The sequence below is a fragment of the Rhea americana genome, unplaced genomic scaffold (genome assembly GCF_003343005.1).
Source record: "Rhea americana isolate MKP2758 unplaced genomic scaffold, rheAme1 scaffold_339, whole genome shotgun sequence".
Lineage (NCBI taxonomy): Eukaryota > Metazoa > Chordata > Aves > Rheiformes > Rheidae > Rhea > Rhea americana.
In genome coordinates, this window is record NW_028186467.1 from 274,827 (window position 1) to 294,167 (window position 19,341).

Below are 19,341 nucleotides of genomic sequence, written 5' to 3' on the forward strand. Positions count from 1 at the left end.
TGTAATCAGTCAGAGTGTTCTCTTCATCAGTGCCTCAAGCAGAGTTACATGAGAAACCGATCCCATTGTCCCCATTGGTGTTTGGAAAACTCCTAAATAAATGGAAGCTGCATGGTTTTGCAGTAACAGAACTACTCAAGAATTTTTTCTTTGCATCGTTAAATCTTCTATGTCTAGCGTATGTGTTGGATGGGGGGAGTTTTTTTGTTTCGTTTTCATTTTTGTAAAGTGATTGGAGAGAATACTGAATTTTCTGTTTCTGTACTTGATTTGTACTTGAAATATGCCACGCTCATCAGTATTACAGTTATCTTAAGACAGGATATAAGTAAGACATTCTCATCTCTTTGAGGTTGTTGAACTTTGTTTTCCGCAAGTCTGGTTTACATTAAGACTATTCTTCGAACGTTCTGAGAACTTGAAATTTTCAGCCATAAATTCCACAGTGCTTTAAAGTGTGGGGAGAAGATATTAGGATCAGACTGTCACATCTCTGAAATACAGCTTCTATTTATAGTTGTTATACTTAGCTATTGCTCAAGGAAAAGGAGATGTCATTGTTTAAAACTGGCATTTTCTGCAGCATCCCTGAATGCTGTCTTCAGCATAGGATATTATGTAGCTGGTACTAGGAGATCTGACTGCTCTTAGGCAGTTTCTCCTTTAAGACCGTGTTTACGGAGTTGTGGCCCCTTTGGTTTGCTTTTGGCCTAACAGCAAAAGGTGATGCTTTGTTTTGACAGTTTACTTTCTGTGCTTCTCCTGCTTGTTAAACTGACATGAACGGTAAGCATAGTTTTATTTGTAAGAAGTGAAGATTTTATCTAATAGGTGGATGTAGTTTGATCTTTATATATCTCAACATTAAGCTTTGAAGTTTTTTTTTTTTTAATGTCCTGAAAGAACTGAAGACTATATGAGGCTATATCCCACTTTATTCTTAAAGTTTTATGAGACTGAAAAAGGTAAATTGAAGTATACATTCTTGTGGAGACTGTTTCCAACATTAGAGAAACTTGTGCTGCCACAGTCTGTCTTTCCCTGTGCCTTGAAAATTTGTATGATGAAATTTCATAGTGATCAAAATACTTTATTTTGAAATAATATTTTGGAGTCTGATCCAGTTGACTGACTCAGATGTGCTAGTACTTCCTTACTAGGAGAAAGAATCTAAATAGTTGTCCGTGTAATAGGAGACATTTGAGATTAAAACAAAGAGAAAAACAAGCTTCCTTCAACTGCTGCTGATCAGATAGATTTTAAGCAGCACTCCAGCTTAGATGTTTTTTGCTCTATTGAATAGTTGTTGTTTAATGAGCAGTTTTTACTAATCATAGAAGATGTTTCATTTAGTGCATGTCATTTTTCCTGAGTAAACAACTGAGGCTACAGTAGTTTTATATCCTGAATACATAAATCATTTCCTCTTTCCTAAAAAACAAACTACAAAGTAGAAGAATGAGAAAATCGTGGGGGTGTGTATAAAATGTAACTTCTGAATTAGGTCAGTGTTACAGGTTTTTGGGGAAGTGTTTCTAAAGGAGAAGGCATTTTGATTGAAAGAGAGGGATGAGGTATAAGGTCAGATTCCTAAGTCTAATTTCTTAGACTATAACCACATCACCTCCTGTGGTGAATCAGCATGTATTAGGTTTATAAGAATATTGTTTGTAGAATCTTATATGAAACAAAACCGTGATACTTTTCAATCTAGAATTTGTATTACTTCAGTTCTGTTTTTTGCAGTACAGCACTTAAAAGGCACACCTTCTGTGAGACCCTGATGGGATAGAAACATTATTTCATAAATAATTCTAGTAAAAAATCATATTGTTTCTTAGACTTGGTATATGATTTTAGAAAGCTCTCTTCTTTGATGTTGAGTAACTAAAATTGATGAAAAGGTGTAAAAATTTTATTTGTGCTAGAACAGACTAATACTCTGGCATATGTTATTATCATACTGCAGAGCAGATTGCTTCTGTGGCATGCATCTTCATTCCCTTTATATAGCCGAAATCTTCTAAATAAAAGGAAGAATTGGCTGGGGTTTCTAGTCTAGCGCTCGAACATTATAAAGTTATATTATTAATTGTATTTTGAGGTCTGCCGCAATCTTCTGCCACCTTGTACTCGCCCTCTCTGTGACTCAATATTATAAATAAATAATTTGGGAGGAAGGCTGTATACGTTGTTGGAGTATTTGGAAGGTGTTCCAGAAGGCAATTGTACTGAAAATTACATATATTCCTTAATCGTTAGCATGCTAAAATGCTATCCTTTGTATTTACTGTGTCACACTTTACCCTGTAACAGAGTAGTACTTATAGGTACTTATTTAAACAAGTACATTTGTTTCTTATCTGGGACTTTTCCCAGAGCCTGTGTCTGATGTTTTTTTCCTGGCTTTAGAAAATGTGTTTGATTTCTTCTCCAAACAAAATATTGTTGTTCTGTCACATAGGTATGAGGTTGCTATGAATGTAGGCATCACTCAGTGCTTCTGCTATCTGTAGAAGCTAAAGTGAGGCTTAGGTGTCCAGTTGTACTGAATTCCTGTGCCTGGAAGCAGAGGACCCTCTTACTGCAAAGGCAGTGCTGTTTCCTGAATCCCTTTGTGTAACCTCTTGCTGGTGTAAATTTGAACTGTTACTTACGGTATGTGGTATGCTCTAAGTGAGGAGTATACGTAGTCAAAAAAGCAAAATAGTATTTTCCCAGCTTTATTGAAATGACAACAAATCAGGTGGGGGAAAAAGTTGACTCTTTTCTGTAGTTTAATGGCAGATCAGAAGGACAGAAAGAAATAGGGGAAAAAATCAGGATTTATTCAGGTGGCAATCAGAACAGTTATGTCAGACTGGAGTTCATTTTACTTGGTCTCCAGTCTCTATATCACTTGGTTAATAATGGAGTACTTACTATGTCATTTAACAAAGGTCTGTCTCCATCTTGATACTGTGTATGAACATCTTTTCAGAGGTTTTGACAAGGATGATGGGTTTGTTTTAAACACAGATTAGTATAGTGAATACAAAATCATATAGTAGAAATGAAATGCATAAATAAAAATAAACTCTCCACAGGATTCAGCTGAATGCAGGCAGGTCAGATTGTTTCTATTGAGCTGTCTGCAAATTCAAGACAGGTTGTCACTGCATCAGTTCAGATTTGATTAGAGATGAGTTGATTCTAGTTCGATTTAAAGGCTAAACTTGAGCTGAGCCAAACTGCCCGCCTTGGTGAGTGTTGACTCTAAAAAACTGAAATTGGTGAATGTGAATTAAAGAGCTGTGATTGCAGTTCAAAATTGTGGGTAATTGATTCTGGAGGATTAAAACTGTAGAGTGTTCTGTTTAGGCATACGACTTGATGTTTGTCTAAAATATATAAATGGTTAAATCAGTGGCTAAAAACAGGACTGGTAAATGACTGCCTTCTGATATTATATAAAATACATAAATCGGATGATGATTTACGCTTACAAAGAACGTTCGTATGCTCCTTGGAGTTAGAAGGAAAATACCGTAACAAGGATATCTTTGCTATTTAGCATGTAACTGCTTCTTATACTATTTGCATATCATTTACTGGAGATGGCATGCTTTTGGTTAGCTGCAGCGTGACTCAAAGTTGCTTTTGTATTTCTGAGGGCATCACAAAGATTGGGGTAAGAAGTGATGAGTTTATTTCTTAAGCAGCTGTCAATATCTTCTGTGCTGTGATTTGTCCAAGACAAGTGAACTTGACTGGATACTTTGGAAATACACTTTTATGAAGAGTGGGTTGAATGTTACATGAGTAATATGCGTTGAGTTTAGTGTCTTAAGCAGTAATCAAATAGGAGAAAGAAAGAAAAAAGACTTGGACTTTTCAACCAGTCCACTGTTTTTCTGATGTTTTCTGTTCCCTCTAGTAGTGCCCTTAACTGGGTCCCTTCAGGATTGTTTGTGCAATAGCAGTAGTATAGGAAAGGGAAGACATTTAAGGAACCCTGCCTGCACTTGCAGTAACTTCTTCTGAACCCGCAGCTTTAAGGGATCACTTTACTTTCTTGCAGTTTAAGTTAACCCAGGCCAGGATTGCTACTAAAAGGAGCTGTTCAACTCTTTTCCTGTCTTTACTAGCTCATTTTTTTTTCTTCTGTGGCTGTATTGTGGACCAAACCCAGTGGAGAGATGATGGAGTTGTTCATTGTGGTGGTAGAGTTGGCTCTACCACAATTAAAATAATAATAATAATAATAAAAACCCCTCAAGTAGTAATGCCTTTTTCTGACCTGACAGACTTTGAGTATACATTCTGAAGGATGAGGATAGATTATAAATGACTGTATTCCAAGAACACAGTTTTAGTTTTGTTCACAAGCAGACATAATTTTAGCACGAGTATTAAAAAAGAGATCTCTAGATATGTTGATACTGTTAATATTGGAGACTAGAGAGAAGGAGTAGCATACCCAGAGTTAAAGTTTACGTTGTTTATGTAACTGGGCTTACAAACTGCATAATATAGGAAAGGATTTTAGTGTCTTGGAGAAAGACAACAACAGCACTAAAAATTAATTTGTGATTTGATGCCCTAGTAAAACAGTTAAAAAGATGCACAGTGTTACAGCATAAATTTTACTCTACTCTGTAAATTTGAAGCTCTTGCTGATTGAATCAGGAACTTTACAGGGCCAAATGAATCATTCTAGAAGTTCATACAATTTTTTTTTCTACCATCATGCTTAGTTTTTGAACTTTCTGAGTAATATTGTTGGCTTATCTAGTGCCAGGAAGTCTGTGAGTTGTTCTGGAAAATTGTTTTGTCTTCTGTGGTTATATAGTGCCCTGTGGTACAGAGTGGAGTTGCTGGAGTAGCTTAATGCAACTTTTTATTTCTTTACTTAAATGATGCGCAATGAAGTTGAAATATGTAATGATTATTGAACTGCTGGTATGTCATGATTACAGGATTAGCACATAAATTGGATGTCACCATTTTCTTTATATAATCCCCTAAAATACTTGATGGGGCTAAGATAGGCTTTGTAAAGGTCAGCATACTCAGGCTTCACCTGGCGAGGGGTGGAAGAAGGGAATACTGGTCAAATGCCCTTGATCAAAAAGTTTGTCTGCAGGATTGCTACTGATCTTAGCTGAGGTAGAAGCAATCTCCAGTAATTTTCCTCAGACATCTGCCATTGGGCAATGTTGGGACAGAATATCGGAAAAGATGACAAGTATGGCTGTTCTTAACTAGATTCAAACCTATGCTTAAATCAACATCTTAATTGCATTTTTAAAATCTACTGTTGCAGTTTAAGCAAGACTGTGTTAGAGTGAGCAACTGTGTTCAGGGTGGGGTCACTTTCTCAGTGGTCTGAAGGTGATGATCTGTGCAATATTTACCTGCAGCATAATCACGGTAAATTACTTCAGCTGTTATCTTCTTTTGATGTCAACTGTACTCAGTAAAAAGGAATACTAAATTTTAAATAAAAGATTCCTTACGGTGATATCTTTTTGTAGTTTTCTTTCCAAGTTTGGATTATTTTGTTGTTGTCATTAATGCATGTGTCAATATAGCATATTATCTTTATTGCAGGTTATGCAATGGTCTCTGCAAGATGGCATGTTCTTGAGTTGGAGCTTTTTAAGGCAAACATATGCTGGTACTTCAACTTTACTAAGCGGACTATAATTTCTTCTCTCACAACAACTACATAAGCAGACAAAATTGCAAAGATCTGCCCTGTGTCGAGTATGACAGCCACGACTCGTGGCTCTCCGGTAGGAGGGAATGACAGCCAGGGCCAGGCTCCTGATGGACAGTCCCAGCCTCCCCTACAGCAGAATCAGGTATGATACTAACGATCAAGTTGTTTAGAAGTACAGGGTTAGTTATGTAGACATAATGTTTCTGAAATATATTTGAACTGTGATTTTTGTGTATTCCTGGAGAAGCCTAGTTACATTAGATGCTCTTTTTCAGCCTGGAGGTACAAAAAGAATTTAAGGGTTGAAGGCAGTGCTTGGCAAAGTAGATACTGTTAGGGAGCACTGTATTGCCAAAGTGGTTCCATTCTCAGGCTGTGGTATAGTTCTTTCAAGCATATGTATTTAGGGTAAGAAATTTTCTTGGAATGATGTCAGAAGCTTCCTCAGAATGTTGTTGACTTGCCTGTCAGAGATTGGTAACACTACCCTCTGTGAATTCTGTTTATGCTCAATACTACCTAAAGCACTTTTTGGATAAAACAGCTTACAGGGATGTCTAGAATGTTTATCAGTCAGCTTCAGCTAAGTTTCTGTTCATTGTAGTAAACTTCCTGAACTGCAGAACAGTTGAGGTCGGAAGGGACCTCTGGAGATCATGTCATCCTTTTTGCCCAGGAGCATGTCTAGTCAGGTTTCAGATAGCTCGAAGAGTGGAGACTCCACAGCCTCTTTGGGAAAGCTGTGCCTGTGTTCAGTCATCCTCACGATAAGGAAGAGTTTCCTTTATGTTCAGACGGAATTTCCAGTGTTTCAGTTTGTGCCCATTGCCTCCATTGAGCACCACTATGAAGAATCTGGTCCAGTTGTCTCTACACACTGCCATCAGCTTAACCTGGCTAGAACAGCTTAGCATGTTTCTTGTAAGCAGGCTTTCAGAAAGAAGCAAAAACTTCCAAATACACTGTATCATAGTGTGGTGGCTCTTTCGTCAGGAAAAAATAGCAGAAAAGAATGCATTTAAACTGCAATTAAATCCAGAAAAAAGGCCATTCTTTTTAATTTAAACTGAAGATTATGTGCTTGAATATCTTAAGGTTTAATGGTTGTTCTCTCATGAGCATTAATTGTTCTTCTACAACATGTTAAAAATGTTGTTATGTTTTAGTCCCCATTTGGCCTTCTGAATCTTACTCTTTCAGTTTGAAACATTTTTTGGTCCACTGTTAATTTGTAGTATTTCTTTATGCATGTACGCTTGCAGCAACAAAATGCATTTGAACTGGCCCATCAAAATGGGTCTAACCAATCAGTGTGCTTTGAGGTTAAGGAGACAGCTTCATAGATGCGTTTTACTCGATTTTCGCAAATCTTTTTACAAAGTGTTTTTCATGGATTGCTCTTCATTCTTCTGTGCTGTTGCTGAAGCTTGACTTTCTGCCTAAAACATCTATCCTCTTTTTAGAACATTTGTAAAAATAGACCATCCATATTGTCTTTGTTTTCACCTTCTCAATGGGTGGTCCACTGAAAATAGAAGTCTCTGACAAAAAAAATTTTCTTTTCCTTTCTAGGAAAGTAGCTTAATTTTTAACCTGTCAAGATATAATGCTCATAGCAAGTTTTATGATTTTTTTCTTTCTTTTTGATAGATCTAAAATGTCATGATTTTGTTATAATGTGTGGTAACAGATAATTTCTTTGAAGTTATTCTTTGAAACATCATGTGAAGGAAAAATACCAAAACAAGTGCCACACAAGTGCAGACCATTTTTAATTAAAGTATTTTTCCTTAACAATTTTAGACATCGTCACCTGATTCTTCCAATGAGAATTCCCCAGCTACCCCTCCTGATGAGCAGGGCCAAGGGGATGCTCCACCTCAGCTTGAAGATGAGGAGCCTGCATTTCCACACACAGACCTGGCAAAGTTGGATGACATGATCAACAGGTACTTTCATACCTTAAGCACTTTTTTTTTCTCTCTCGGATGTTAAGGATCATTTGTGCAAATACCCTGATATGAAAAGCAGAATTTATATGTCTTTGTTTCACTGGATTCCCAGAAATATTTTGTTTAGGGTGTTAGAGTTGTAAAGAAAAAGAGGCACAAATCAGAACACGTGTGTGTGTGTGTGAAAAGTAGAGTCCTCTTAAGTTCATTTAAAAATGCATATTTTTGCTCTGTTTTAAAGCATTACACATGGTCACGTATTCCTTATGTTAAGAAACGCAATTAAAATGCAGTGTTTTGTTTTTTCCTTAATGCAGGCCTCGATGGGTTGTTCCTGTGTTGCCGAAAGGGGAATTAGAAGTTCTTCTAGAAGCTGCTATTGACCTGAGTAAAAAAGGTAGGCTGAAAATGCACTTAATGTTTATTAGACCAGTCTGTAAAGTCTTTGCTGCTGAGAGTTCTTTTGAATCCCTGGTGGAGGTTTAAAAATACTTATTTCTGTTACAAGCTTGATCCTGAAGGTTCTATATACTGAAGTAGTATGTAGAAGCTTCGTGGATCAGAAACTTTAAAAACTATCAATGTAGTTAGAAGTTAGGTGCTTTAAAATGAGCATGGAGGTTGAAGAAGTTTACAATAATAAAAATCAAACCTATCCTACCTCTTTTCCTTATTCACTTTGATATCAGACCTAATCTTTGTAACAAATATTAAAAGAGAAAGAACTTTAAATTTTTTTTAAAAAGTGACTAGCCTAGCTTTCCAAGTGTCTTGCCATAAACTTCTGTTCAAATCTGAAATATATATGCTTTTAAAATTCTATTTATTCCTAATATTCTCAAGCATGACTTACAAGATAGTAATTCTTGAAACTAGGGCAGTCCCTTCTCACGGTTGTGCACGTGTTCACTAAATCGTACTAGTCAGAGTGACAAATTTGTCATATGTTCTGGAAAAGCTCTGTCCTACTGGAAAGTTGCTTTGATCTATTGTCCAGTATTTGCCCAAGTATATGAGTAGTACCAAAAGTCAGATAAATTTTCTTTAGGCTATCTACACTTATGAGCTAGATGTGTTTTAAATGACATAGGAAGTATCTCTTCCTTACTGTGATGTAACTAGACCAAGATGACTTGATGTCCATGATGATAAAGATTATTCTTGGAACAGTTCCAAGAATAAAAAGTTGGATATAGTCATGAAATTCTGGGTATCCTGATTATTTTCTGTGAGTGTGTCTTTTTGCTTTGGAGCTCTCTCTGAAGAACAAAAAGTCAGGGTGCATACTTGTGATCCAAAACAGGATAATGACATACTGTTGCCCATGCTGATTTTTCTGCCAGAGTTTCACTTGGAATTGGCTTTCTTTTCCTGCCAGCTCTATCTACATGCATCTTTTGGTGAGAGTAGAGTTTTCAAGAGATCATACCTGTTCAGGAGCAAAACAAATGCCACTTGATCGAAAAAAAATGCAGTCATCTTTGTGTCTAGACTGTTCGAGTAGAGCAGTAAGGAAGAAATTCTCTGTTTGTGATTTGTGGGAGAGGAGAGGTATGTACTGCCAGCTGTGTTGTACAAAATCTTAGGAGGAAAAAAAAAACCCCAAAACCATAGAGCCATTCTAGAGCCATTCTTAATACAGTGAAGTAATATGAGCAGAATGAGATTTTTGGCAGCTCTAACATCCATGTACTTCCACAAAGCAGTAGATTAGACTTTTGATTTGAGAACTTCCAGCTATTTCTGGTTTTCCTCTTGAAGTTCTGAAAAACTGGAAATCTATTCATATACTTTATGCACTATGATTTCATTAATTTGGTGTCCATTTCTGAAAAGTGCTTCTGCGTTTATTGTTTAATTGTTCTTCTCACTGTCTGCTAGATGAATTCCTATGTGTGGACATACACAAAGATTATTGGCTAAGAAGTAGTTAGGGAAAGTTGCTAGAAACAGTTGTTCTGTAATTGTTTTATCTTTTAACTGCCTTCTAGTTTGTTTTTGGTTTTGTTTGTTCCACCACCACCCCCCCCCCCGCTTGAGTTTACAAGGTGACTAAGATAGTCCTTTTTTAATAACTGTCAATGCTCAAGGAATATGATAAGCACTCACCTGCTGTAACTGATTTTTTTTTTTCTAATTCAAAACTTAGTGGACACTTTGAGTTGTGTATGTATAGAAGTGATAAAATTGGTTGTCGTGTGTCTCTTGTTAATAACTTGAAAATGTGTTCTTGTATCTCAGTGGGATCTGAAATGGGTACCTTGCTACTGATCTGTGGGCATTTTTCTTAATCTGAGGAGTTCTGACAAGAACAAAATTGTGGGAAGAAAATGAAAAATAACCAACAGTTGAATTACATAAATTCTGTATTGCAGTCTGTGGCTCATTCAATCATGAGGTGTCAGAAACTACTTTAACAGCCTACTAAACTGTTTTATCAAGCAAGGTTTTCTAGTTGGAATTCTTAAGTTGATCTTATTCCTAACATTGCTAGTAGCCATTGGTATTGCCTTTCTGAAATGGCTATGGGCTAGCTGCTTGCTTTGTGGCTCTGTCTATAAAATAAGTGGGATGTGTACATCTCCTTTTAAATCATTCCAGGAGCTATTCTAGTTCTAGTGAAAGGAGAAGATTTGAATGAAGTAGTATGAATCCTGTCCAGGCTATGACTTGTGTTATTGGCTGGCATGTATTTATTTATGGAAGACTATCTTTTTATATGCAGGCATCAATATATTCCTCATTAAACAAGCTGTAAAAATAACAGGTGATACACTGGAGTTACTTGCTAGTTAAGAAAAAAATTGAAAAATAGACATCATTTTTGCTGCTACATACTATGTTTGCACAATCATTCTGGAATACTTAGTGTTTTGAATAGTGAGATTTGCTCCAGAAATAAATGATATATGCTATACATTTAGAAGGAAGAAGCTGTTCATGTTGTTGTTACTTTTTAAATTCATTCTGCCTTTCAGAATCTCCTCAACAGCTTTGTGTACTTCTCTGCCTTTGTTGTGGATTTTCTTCTTCATAATGTTTACATTTGGTTTTTAACATGATGCTAGAACTTCCCAATGCAACACACACAAGGACGATGCAAGGCAGTTCTTACAATTTATAATTCATTCAAACTGAAATGAGATTTCATAGCACACTTTAAAGTTGCAGCTTTGGTCCCAAGTCTTCATTTGTGATGAATTGCAGGGGCATGCTGAGTGGGAAGAAGGAGAGGCAGGCTAGAGGGTCCCCCCCCCCCCCAAAAAAAAAAAAAAGTGTTACAAAAGGTAGGCAGGTGAGCAAAAGACCACTCTCTCTGGATGAGCATCTGCATTTCTGTGTAGAATACATTTTGTTGAAATGCTTTTTCTCCTTTCTAAAGCAAGGACAGACAATTTGTTCTGAATTTTCTTAACTAGGTTTTCAGCCTGGAACCAATTCAGTGGAATGAATTACAGCAGGGTTTGGGTTGTTATCTTGGTGTAGCAGGACTTGAATACCCATGATGATTAAGAGTTCTTGAGAATCTGCCGAAGGTGCTTTGGAGTATGTGGCAAGTGCAGTGTGTAGCCGCTGTGCAGCTTGGGTTCCTCAGAGCTCCAGGTCGCCATCCATTCTGCAGGGTCTGAGCAGCCCTTGCCGAGCTGCTGAAGGGTTTCTGTGCTGCCCTTTGTGAAGCTCCAGGTCTGAGGGGGCTTCACTGGCCCGGTGCCATGTGAGGGCGTGGAGCCAGTGCCGCCCTGGGGTTGCAGCCACCCCAAGTTGTGCTGTCAGGAGTCCTGGGAAAGAGGTGGGCAATTCTGCGTGGAGCTGTGGTGCTCCTATCTTGTGTTACTGGGTCCCCTTCGGATGTATCAGAACTTACTCATATACAGTTACATCTGGACTAATAGATTTTGTGGATCTGGAGTGTTTCTGCTCTTGTGGCAGGGTTAATCTACAATCTTCTATTGCTGTGCAGTTCGTCTGGAGACGTGACTGTTCTTAGGTGTAGATTCAGAAGAATCTGTGCTGAATGTTGCACGTGAGCTTTTCATTCCATATCTGTTTTTTTTTCTCACTGCACGATCACTTCCCCAACATTTCTCTAGATACTTAAACTTCTCTCTTTTTTCTTCTTCATTCTGCTGTATCTTTTCTCTGCCTTCAAAATTTGGATGGTAGGATAAAAATAAATGTTTGGTTTTGGTCCTACCTAAAGAGTTAGTGATACTGCATCTGATTTAAGCAGCATATGCCAGGTAAAGTGTACTTGCTGTTCCTCTCTGAGCTTTTCTTTGGATTGCCGCTGCCTCCTCTCCTATACCTCATTTTTGATCATTATCCTGTCCTTGCAGACCACTAGCCTTGGTTCCTTCTGTGAATTTCTGCTGTTGCTTCAGCCGTATGGAGCATTGTGGGAGAAGGTAAAAGGAAAATAGTCTGAAACGAAGCACGTACTTACTAGGTGACTGTACAGCCAGGAGTAACACATGCATCTTCTAAATTTTTCCCATCTTCCCCCTCTTTCAAAACCCAATGAAGTACAGAAAGGACAGTGTATTTTGCAACATAATCTGTTTTAGATGTTTCTGAAATTTGTTTGAACTGTCGTACTGGCTGAAGCTGGCCACCACTGTATGAGCAGGCTGTGCCAGAAATATTTGGAAGTTTGAGAGAAATTTCAGGACAGTATAGTGGTACTCTAAGGAGCATTAAAATAAAACTACTTGAATGCTGACTTCATAGCTCGTTTGTATTCAAGAATTAAGTTCACTGTTACATTTAGGTTCAAAAAGGAGCATTTCACCTAGATTGGTGAATGGTCTGGATGCCCTTTGTGCCCTCCCCTTTGTATAGGGTGAAGCTGTCATCTTTACATTCTTGAAGAGTTAATCTAACAAAGTCCTTTTTTTACTGCAAATACTAAGTTTTAGGCAGCGTTGGTGTCTCCTACTCTCTTCTTGTGTCCTGTTATTGTTGTAGTTTGTAGCCTTTAAATATTGGTCTTAACACTTGCTGTATAGTGTAGGGATGCCTAACTGACCCAGACTGTGAGCTATGTATGAAAATATTTGGTATTTTGATATTTGACTACGTAATATGTATCATATACCTTTCATAGTGATAAGAGGGAACTTCAGAGTAGTGCTCAAGAAGGAGGTGGCAGTGGCTCTCCAAAGGCTCTCGATTTACTTGAGCTGCTTGAGAGCTGTACCCCCCACCCCCCGTAAGGCTACTGGCTCACAAGACACGTTATAAGCTTTTGGGAAGCTTTGTGGTATGTAGTAACATGTAGAATAGTTGTGTGAACCCTTTTGGAAGAAACCGTTGTACAGTTGCTTGTGACTGTGAGAGACTAACTTGGTAACTGTAGATCTTGCTGTCAGAGGGTCTCATTATTGAGTATATAGGTTTTTCTGGCAATACTTTCTGTGAGTTTGAACACTCTTATGTTCCATGAATGCTAAGATCCACTGGTTGAACTTGCCCTATAGAGAAACTGCAGGTTACAATTTTGTTGCTATTACTGTGCCCAAAGGCTTTCATTGTTTGCAGTGTGTGCATGCATGAGTATGTCGAACATACTTTTCTCTCAACTTTTAGCATTATTAAGATTTTTAAGTGAACTTTTGAAGGGGAAATGCAGCTTTCTTGTAATATTAGGGCTATTAAAAAAAAAAGTTTTAAACCCCAAAGTTTAAAAATTACTAAGAATTTGGAGGACTCTCCTTTTAAACTTATAACTTGATATGTGGTCAAGTATGAACACCAGAATATGCAGATCTCTCATGCATTCACTTGGGTTGTAGAGGTTTATGGCAATCTTAAGGCATAGGTATTTTGGGTCCTGTCAGCAAAACTACGTGAGTAGTTCAAGTTGTGGTGACAGATCAAATGGTGCTTATTTATTCTTGCTGGTTGATTGTGGTGGCAGACTGAACAGCGCTCACTTTCTTCTTTTTGCTCACCAAGTTTTACTGGTAGTAACCATGTAAGAGAGAACATGAGTGCATGTATATCTAAAAAACAGAAGTTAAAGGTTGTTCTTATAGTTGTTCTTGCTAGTCTAACTTTGAGTGTTAAAGCATGGAGGAAAAAAAAACCTAGCAGAATTTTTTACCTACAAACTTGCGTAAGTTTGTCTTGGTCCAAGGTTCACTTTTTAAATAATCCTGAAACTTTGAACACCAAAGGGTTGAAGTCCAAATCGCTACTTTTAGTGTTTAAAAGTTCATGTAACCACTAATTACATTGCAATGATAATAGATTTTTCCTTTTCTATTTTAAAATAGGCCTTGATGTTAAAAGTGAAGCGTGCCAGCGATTTTTTCGAGATGGGTTGACAATATCTTTCACAAAAATCCTTACGGATGAGGCAGTGAGCGGCTGGAAGTTTGAGATTCATGTGAGTTTTTAAGTTGTATTTATGAAAAGCAAATTAACTTAAATAAGGATGGATACTGAAGAGGTTGAATGTCATATTAGAAAATCATCTCAACAGAGAACTGACAGGAGAGCTTCCATATATGTGGTTCTTGGGCAGGGAGGAGGGGGGATTTCATCCTTCTATGATCATTTTTCATCTTGTGGCCTTTGGTGCTTTGGGAAGGAAATAAAACACCACAGTATGGGGAAGAACTAAAATTTTGCGTGTTCAGTAGTGCAGCTCCTGTTAAGTGGGCTGATACTGTCCAGCTAGATATCTAGAGACCTACTTAAATTTATGTGCGTACAAGGACATGAAGGCTTGCTGCTGCTGCTTTTCTTTTCTTTTTTTTTTTTTTTTTCTTTAATTGCCTCGGATCTAAAGCTTTTAGTAACTTGGCTTGAACTGGAATATATGTAGCAGCTACTTGGATACGGAAAATGTTGGACAGCTAGTCACAGGCCAAATCTGAAACTGTACAGATAAGCAAATTAAAATCTGAGAGAAATGTATGAAAACGGGAAAGATCTAGTAGGNTTTTTTTTTTTTTTTTTCTTCCCTCCCAGTAAAAGCTTTTAGCAACTTGGCTAACTTTTGAATATATGTAGCAGCTACTTAAATATGAAAACTGTTGGACAGCTAGTCACAGGCCAAATCTGAAACTGTACAGATAAGCAAATTAAAATCTGAGAGAAATGTATGAAAACGGGAAAGATCTAGTAGGTCAGTGGTGATTCATGAGTATCTCAAGGAAATTTTTTTTTCCCTAAACAAATTTAATTTTGAGCTGAAAATAGATAAAAGTTTAAAACCTTTGTTGAGAGGAAGTACAGACAAAAAGTGTTATAAAACTTCTATGCAACTTTGCTTGCCAGGTGCAAATGGCACAGTTTTTTATAGTTTGTGTTAGAATTTAATCACCTGTTTTATTGTTGTATATATGTGTTTTCCCCTTAATAGAGATGTATTATTAACAACACTCATCGCCTAGTGGAACTTTGTGTGGCCAAGCTGTCCCAAGATTGGTTTCCCCTTCTTGAACTTCTTGCCATGGCCTTAAATCCTCACTGCAAATTCCATCTGTACAATGGTACACGTCCCTCTGAAACAGTTCCTGCAGGAGTCCAGCTTGCTGAAGATGAGCTTTATGCACGTCCTCCTGACCCACGATCACCAAAGGTATGCCATCTTTTTCACATATGTATTTTATAATACATATTTTTGATTTTATTCAATGTTATCTAGTTACTTAGTAACCCTATAAAAGTGTTTTTTGGGGGGGGGGGGGGGGAGAAGAATACTTGATTCTGTGTATCACCGAAGTTTTGTTGCTTTTGTCTCTTAGCTGATTATGATTTAATTTGCCTTTCCCCTTCTGTCTAACTCAGTCTTTGCTCCACAATCAAACTCTTACTGTCATATGTTAAACTCTGGTAAGCTGGCACAGCTGCATTTGGAGTGTCAGTCCTACTCTGTTAATTGACTTGTTTATGTTTGCCGGTTGATAGATTTACCTTCTTACTCAACATGATTTTGTAGATGACATACTTCTAAGTTAGGAGAGGATTACCTGGTAGAAGCAATACTTTTCTTCCTTCTTTTCATAGTTTCCAGTGATGGAAGAAACATTCTTGATGAGACATTGAATGCCAATATTGACTTTTTTTTTTTTTGATTTGTTGATTCTGTTTGGGTTCTTGGATCTAGATTTTTCAGAATTGTATTCCCAATGACATCAATCTAATTCACTTAGCTCTTGAACTTGGGGTGAATGTGGTGGCTGGCTTTGTGTGTGTGTTTTTTTTCTGTTTTGTTTGTTTGTTTTGTGGAGCTGCTAGCTCTTGGTATGTGAGACTTGAAGACTTTGCATTGCTAGCTTTGTTTATAAGAATGTTATTTGCTGTGTTACTGCTTTTATATGTGGCATTATCACCTCTAGGATCAGAAAGGAGTACCAGAATCATCATACTTTCTGTAGTAACTTAGCAGTGCAACCTGGATGTGAAATACAGGGATTTTTGTTCTTATGTATTTGATAAATTTCCTTGATTAATTAATGTATATAGAATCTGTCCTATGACATGATAATGGGAAAGCTGGAATTACCTATTTCTAGCTATTTTCTTTAAAACTGAATATCTGGACTATAAAGACAAGCTACCTGTCAATTCTGTTGTCTTCTACCATTTTACTGTGTAAAGACCTAAACAAACAAACAGAAAAACAAACAACTCCCCCCTGCAAACCCCACTTACTAGCAATTACTTAAAAGTATTTTTAGGTAATTATTTGTTTAAAAAAAAACAGAAAATGACTGTTTATTTTATTGCAGGGTTGGCTAGTAGATCTTATCAACAAGTTTGGCACATTAAATGGGTTTCAGATCTTACATGATCGCTTCATGAGTGGATCAGCATTGAATGTTCAAATAATTGCAGCTCTCATCAAGTAAGTTTGGTTCTTTGTTTTTTGAGAATAATTCACATATTTGGAAAAGTTGAGCTATGCTAGGTAAAATATGATATTAATGCTAAACTGGAAGGTTTTTCCTGAGGCACTTCTCCTTCCCACTACCACCCAAAGTAGAACTGTCTTTTAACTATTTCTGTTTACCTTCAGCGTTTCATGTATTAGTAAAGTTTCTTGAATGAATTACTCCTTACTATGTTAAGAAAAATCAAAAATAATTCACTGTGGCACTGATCCACTCTTTCTTTCTTTTTAGGCCATTTGGACAATGTTATGAGTTTCTAACGCTACATACAGTGAAGAAATATTTCCTTCCAATTATAGAAATGGTTCCACAATTTTTAGAAAATTTAACAGATGATGAACTGAAAAAAGAAGCAAAGAATGAAGCCAAAAATGATGCTCTGTCAATGATAATCAAATCTCTAAAAAACTTAGCTTCAAGAGTTCCAGGACAAGAAGAAACTGTAAAAAATTTAGAAATATTTAGGTTAAAAATGATACTTAGGTAAGATGCTATTTTTAATGTATTATGGTACTTTTTTTTTCCCCCCAGGCTTCTTACATTTGGTTTCTCTTACAGATTGTTACAAATTTCTTCTTTCAATGGTAAAATGAATGCATTAAATGAAGTTAACAAAGTAATATCCAGTGTGTCATATTATACCCATCGACATGGTAATCCTGAAGAGGAAGAGTGGCTTACAGCAGAGAGAATGGCAGTAAGTTGTCCTTGTCACAGAAATTCATTGAGCAGACTTTCTTTCTTCTTACCTCTTTAACTGTTGAACTAGTTACATTTAATGATCCTGCACACAGTGCTAATTTTCATGCCTCATGATGTAAACAGTAGATATCACATGTCAGGGTAATAAGTTGCTTTAAAAGAAGTAGTCTTTTGCAGAAAGATTGCCGTATTTGTTTCTGTCAAGAAATATTTTCAGCGCTGCTAAAAACATGCTTTAAAAAAGGATCTTTTAATAGAATAATATTGATACAAGAATAAAAAAGAAAAAGAAAAACAGGTGTGATTAATTAGAAACCTCAGTGCCACTGTACCTAAAAATTGAACGTTCAATTTTTATAATAGGATTCTGTTCATTTTTTGCAAGTCAAATAAAATTCTCTAATGGAAGTTTTAAGTGACTACTCTGGTTTTCACACTTGAGCATCTTAATTGTTTAGAAAAATAAAATGGGTCTACATTTGTTTAAATATATCTTCTAAATATATAATTTGTAAATTTGCATATTTTAGTGCTATTTTATGCTTGAGTGACTACTTGAGTGACTTAAAATGAGCTTTTATAAAACTGCAGTATGGTATTACACTATAAAGACAATTCTCTCCTGATCTTCGTGGAACTTAATTTTATTAAATTATTTTTTACACTATTCTGCCTCAGCTTTGTGACTGACTACCTGGTGTGAGGTTTATAATCTGCAAAAGGACTGCTGCCAAGAAGGAGTTACTGCAAAATTTGACCTTTTCAAGCAATAGGAGGAAATGAGTCTCTCTCTTTTTGCACATTCCCATAGTTTGATATCTTAAACAATCTGATCTTAAATGAGAACATTTAGGTTTAAATATTTCATGAAAGACTAGTTTGAATGTTATAGGTATGTAATCGTGGATACTGTATTGGAAGATATGATACTGTGTATGTTTGGGGTTTTTTTTGATGCTCAGAGCTTTGCTTTGCTGCAGTCTGAACAAAACAGTCAGACTACACAATGCCATATACTTTATCAGTACATACCATTGAAAAAGTTACACCTAATTAAAATTATATACAGTTTGATTCAGGTAGCAGTATTAGGGGAAAAAAACTATAACTGAAAAATAACTAAATGATCTAATTTTTTTTTTCTTTTATGTTTCAGCGTTATCTTATGCTCTCTTAATGCAGTTGTACTGTAGGCATACCAGTAGAGCTAGAAGTGTCTTAAATGGTTTGATCTTAGTATTAAACGATTGTGAATTGGAAGAAAAAGTTGTCCTCCTTGAAGAAAACAGTTAACTGTTCTTCCTGTTGGCTCTTTACACTTGAAGTTGTTTGAACATTGTTATGCTTTGGGTTCATAATTCTAACAGGCCTGAAAAAATTTTTTCCACAATATATTAATATATTACAATGATGAGTACATTGAGTTGTTTTAAAAAATATATTTATTTTATATATGTATATATATTTTAGAGAAAATGAAAACCAGGGATAAATGCCTTTCTCTTGTGCTGTATCTTTTTGACTTCTTGCAGATAGCTAATTGTATATGAAAACTAATCTGTAACAGGCTGGATTTTTCTTTTTAGTTTAAATATAATCAATAGCACATCAATAAATTGAGGTGAAATGACTTTCTTTTTATGTTCAGGAATGGATCCAGCAGAATAATATTTTATCAATTGTGTTGAGAGATAGTCTTCATCAGCCTCAGTATGTAGAGAAATTAGAGAAGATTCTACGTTTTGTCATCAAAGAAAAAGCCCTCACTCTGCAGGATCTTGACAACATTTGGGCTGCGCAGGTAAAGAATTAAGCTCTTCATCTGCTTCTGAGCAGGAGCGATCTTGTTCCATGTCATGTCTTGAAGTTTAAATCACATAGTAAGTGATAACAGTACACAGTTTATTTGAATTAAGGTCTGTGATGATGTGTAGACCTTTCCAGACTGTCTTGTAAGAAGTCTGCAAAAACCAAACAAATTTTGTGAAGTTAGTTTGTTGTTAGTAGGCCTGAGAATGGGGACACCTGGGTAAGTTAGTTTAAAACTGTTCCAGTTGCAGAAAAATGAACAACTAGTGCC

At 36.4% G+C, this 19,341-nt stretch overlaps 1 protein-coding gene across 2 annotated transcripts in view; it reads left to right on the forward strand.

Annotated features, from left to right (window-relative positions):
• USP9X (ubiquitin specific peptidase 9 X-linked) overlaps nt 1-19,341 on the forward strand; it is a 107,047-nt gene that overhangs the window by 19,569 nt on the left and 68,137 nt on the right. For both annotated transcript variants that reach the window (XM_085311296.1, XM_085311297.1), the window contains exons 2-10: nt 5,593-5,846; nt 7,508-7,653; nt 7,974-8,053; nt 13,932-14,044; nt 15,026-15,244; nt 16,398-16,513; nt 16,791-17,042; nt 17,118-17,256; nt 18,910-19,062. In XM_085311296.1, coding sequence (XP_085167422.1) covers nt 5,751-5,846; nt 7,508-7,653; nt 7,974-8,053; nt 13,932-14,044; nt 15,026-15,244; nt 16,398-16,513; nt 16,791-17,042; nt 17,118-17,256; nt 18,910-19,062 — 1,314 coding nt within the window. In that variant the 5' untranslated portion in view covers nt 5,593-5,750. The remainder of the gene's footprint in view (nt 1-5,592; nt 5,847-7,507; nt 7,654-7,973; nt 8,054-13,931; nt 14,045-15,025; nt 15,245-16,397; nt 16,514-16,790; nt 17,043-17,117; nt 17,257-18,909; nt 19,063-19,341) is intronic.